This window comes from Teleopsis dalmanni, chromosome X (assembly GCF_002237135.1).
Source record: "Teleopsis dalmanni isolate 2A chromosome X, ASM223713v2, whole genome shotgun sequence".
NCBI classification, from domain to species: Eukaryota; Metazoa; Arthropoda; class Insecta; order Diptera; family Diopsidae; genus Teleopsis; species Teleopsis dalmanni.
The window spans coordinates 59,083,325-59,087,743 of NC_051848.1; the positions used below are offsets into that span (position 1 = coordinate 59,083,325).

The following is a 4,419-nucleotide window of genomic DNA, read 5'->3' on the forward strand; positions in this document are numbered from 1 at the left end:
GGCTGACCATGCAACGCTGTTTCGAGTATTGTCAAGTACTCTGCATTATCAGTCGTCTCCGAAATAATCGAATTTCTTAATTAGTTTATAGTCCGTATATAATTTGTTTGGACTGCAAGTGCCAGGCTTAGAACTCATGCCTGTCAAATTAGAAACGGTGTCTAATCGTGTTTTTCTACAAGTAGCCAAGGCTGCTTAAACTTTCAGTGCTCTACTTCCAGGTTTTTTGTCACTTTTTATTTAATTATTACTATTCTTTGCTTTTCGAAAATTATATGAATGAAAGAATAAGGACAAGTGACTAACCTAGAATTCACATTACAACCTTGTATAAAACATATCTTTCTGTGATGTGATACGAGCTGTAAAAAATATAGAGTAAACCTTGAAATAAATTTTATATTTAAAGTTAAGAAAGTTTAGAAAATTTTTTTAATATTTTTTCTGTACAATAAATATTTGTTAGTATAATCATTAATCAAATTAATTTCTGAAAAACTTTTTAAAAATGAACTCACGTAATGCAAAACGTGGATGCGACTCAAAACACGTCTCAAAAAATGTGTCTCAATACGATGACTTGCTTGAATGGCTGAAAAATCATAAAATTCCAACTGAAAAATTAAATAAGATTTTCTCTGATGCAGTTTTGATGGCTAAGTTATTAAAAGACATTGTACCCAAACTAGTCGATATTCATAACTATTCTGGGTGCCATGGGTATCAGTCTAAGCTGGCTAATTGGGAAACGATAAACAATAAGGTGTTTAGTAAGCTAAATATGAAACTTAGCAAATCAAAGTTGGAACAATTGGCAAAATGCGAGACGGGTAAAATTGAAGTTCTGCTTACAAAAGTAATGACATTTGAAAAAGAATTGCTTTCAAATGTAAAGAAGTCTATTTTAGAAGAAAGTTCCTCTATAGATGAGAAATCTATTTCCGAGAAGTCTATTGGAAATGCAGAAATCAATGTAATCAACACTGAAGAGGTTGAGGCTTCCACTGTAGAGGTGCCAAAGAAAATGATCAGTTATGCAGAGTATGAGGAATGTGTTAAGGAATTAGCAAGAAACTTAAAGGAACTCACTGTGAGCGAAAAAAAAATTCAGTCTTTAGAAAATCTTGTGAAAATAAAACAAGAGCACATAGATGAACTTACTAAAACACTATATTTATTGTCCAACTCTTAAAAGTTGAAAATCTTTTAAAAATAGAATAAAGTCGCATATATTAACGAGATTAATGTACATCTCTTGAACGGATACCAAAGGTTTAAAGAAATTTGTTTATTAATTTTAAAATTCCAAATTGAGTTTTGTTTAACAATTAAAAAATATGGCATATAATTTTTAAAGTTTTTTTTAATAAACATGAGATGGTACAAAATTTTTATGACTTTTAATTTCTGTATATTTATCTGAGATCTCACCAATAATATTTTTTATCTTTAATACATGCCTTATGCTACATAAGTTGCCTGGTTAAAAGGTTTTTGATGATTGAGAAAGATTCGTGGATGTTTTGTTTTGCAGTTTATATTATCTTGGATCACAATATAATATCTCACTTTAAAACCGTCAAGGCATCCATAGCCTTATATAAATATGTATAGAATTACAAAAATGTATAATGAAAATATTGTATAAATATGGTAAGTTTGATTTGAACCAGAGACATGCAACTAATCATAATTTTGACTCAGATTACACTTAAAATCCAAATATAAATGCATGTCATACATAACAGGTGCTTCATGAGTCATAGCACATACTCGAGTAGTATGAATGAATGAGTGTACTCATTCATCGGATTGGGTTAATTCGATCAGTTTTGGCATCCGTAGGAATTTCGTGTGAGCGTTGTTGTTTGCTGAACAAAAAATTTGTGTACGTTTTTCATATTGCATATATTTTGTTTGTGTTCTTGAATATTATGTATGCATTAAATTAGAGGTTAGATTAGATTAGATAAAAGCAGAATACCGGCTTCTAACGGAGCAGAGTACCGCGAACCATAGTTGATCTCTTGTGGTATAGACTCTTACCAAACAGAAGACATTCGCTTTTCGAATGAAAGCCAAAGAGACAACCATTGAGGACCTCCTAATGTTAGAAAGGGAAAGTAATTTTCGATCCACTGACCTCCTACAGGCCCATATAGTGAAACTGACTCTTCCATTCCCTTTTTAAAAACTAGTTCAAGTGTATAAAGTTCAGAAACTGAAGAGTATCAGCAAGAAAATATTAGGAATTTTATGGAAACTATTAATAGTTTTTCAGATAAAGGTTTCAGAAAAAATTTAGACTTTAATGATGTACTATCAGTTATTTGACAACTGTGTACTTATAAAAAATATAACTAATTTTTAGTTTAAAGCTAATTATAAAGTAGTTTAAAGGTAATTGTTGTAATGGCAAGAAAAAACCCTAGCATCACTGAACAAATATCGTTCAACAACAATGTGGACAGACAGACCTTAATATCTACAGCTAAATTAAGTACACTAGAAAAATATAGAAATTAAACTTGATAGTATTATCATTATCATTGTTAAAAATTTCAAATTTAAATCGCCTAACAGCCGGTACTACGACCAGAAGAGTCCTATTGTATCAATTTTACTATTAATTACACAAAGCCATTTAAGGTTTTGTGAACAAAGTCCAGAACTGATTTAGAGAAGAGCTCTTAAGTTGTTCTGGTAACAGAAATTGCATATGAAACAAATTTCTTTTTCTGTGTTATTAAAGCTGGACTGTCACAAAGAATATGCATAGCAGTTTCCTCATCTTCGAGGTATAATCTGCATTCCGGGTTAGCAGATAATCATACTTTTTGAAGGTGATATTCTAGGCCTTGATAGTAGCAAATCTATATGGCATTTCATCACTATTAAAAATACTTTGATCTACTACCCTAATCTGTATCAGAAGAGGAGACTAGGGAATAGTTCAAGTTCGGTTCTTCAGTTCGATTCAAAAGCGATTTTGCAAAAGTGGACAAAATAATTTTTTTTTCAGTTTTTTGGAATACAAAAGTTATTTTGTTAGTAGATCACCACAAGAGCTATAAATTAATAAACAAAGTGTACTGTTCCAATATTGCAAACCAATTAGATTCGAAATTGAAAAAATGATAAACCCTACATAACAAAAAATAATTATACATCAAGATACTAACCTCGTCATCATCGCTATAATCACTGAAGTAAAGCAAAAATAGTTGTAGCCAGCACCTTATTCTCTAAACATAGCTTTTTCCGATTTCTTGATTTACTGCCATTTCAGAAAACTCTTTTGTGAAAAATGCTTTTCATTCAAAAAACACATAGAAGCGAGCATATTTTGCAGACATTCTGAAAAAACAATGGAAATGGGATTCTTAAGATCGATGAAATACCTTAGAAGTCTTAGTTCCAAATTTAACTAAGACTTCGCTTTTCTTATTCCCTCCGCAAACTTGTTGAAATGCATAGTATATAATCCTGTCAGGTTGTTTGCAATTAATTCGTTATCTAAAATTTATTAAGTAAAACAATTTATTATCCTTTAAATGACGAAAATGGGTTTCTAACTTAAACGTACTATATATGCAATTATCTTTCAAAATTTTGTCATGTAATTAAAATTAATAGAAACAATTTAAAATGTACAATTAAAATTTTTCTTGCACCTTATGTGCTAGCATTAAATTAATTACGTTAATTAAAATTAAAAGTGAAAGCTTTGAAAATATGATGCAAGGATAACGAGCAGGAAGTACTCGATTTCGTGAAAACATTTCGCGGTGGTTGTTTGTTACAGTGCAGTTGCCTTTCAGCAAAACTGCAAAAGGAATTCCACATTTACAGAGCCTGAATTGGACTGCTGTTGACTGCTTTTGTGAATTTAAACGTCATTGTAGAATGTGTACATGGATCCATTCACCATTACATTTTAATGCAAAATGTTAGTAACTACAGAAGATGTTGCCCCAAGTGAAATCATCCATACGCACGGCATTGCTTATATTGATGACTCTAATAACATTGTAGATTATTCTAAATATGATCATAATCACAGCCAAAACTTTATTACATTTGTTTAAATCAATTATGAATATTATTTATTAATTCTTCTTTCATTAATATCATTATATATTTGTCATCAGGTATATATTGGTACAACAAAACACAAACTGAGCAAAATAATCGCTGGTCATAAACATGAAATAAAGAGCAGATCAACTTCCAGTGATCAAAAGATAGGATTAGCTATCCATTGCTATACGACGAACCATACTCCCAATTTTGAAGAAGTGCAGATCATCAACAAGGAACCAAATTATAAACGCAGTCTAATATTTGAAATGTAACATAACATATAATTAATGTTCCGGACAATTAGAAACTTAGCTACATAAAAGACACAGAGGGTTT

The 4,419-nt window shown here is 30.6% G+C and overlaps 1 protein-coding gene across 1 annotated transcript; it reads left to right on the forward strand.

The window, feature by feature from the left end:
• Positions 1-496: 496 nt before the first annotated feature.
• LOC119662127 (sperm flagellar protein 1-like) lies at positions 497-1,283 on the forward strand. Its single transcript, XM_038071685.1, has one exon. It carries the CDS (start codon positions 509-511, stop codon positions 1,190-1,192), a length of 684 nt encoding a protein of 227 aa, XP_037927613.1. The 5' UTR covers positions 497-508; the 3' UTR covers positions 1,193-1,283.
• The last annotated feature ends 3,136 nt before the right edge of the window (positions 1,284-4,419 follow it).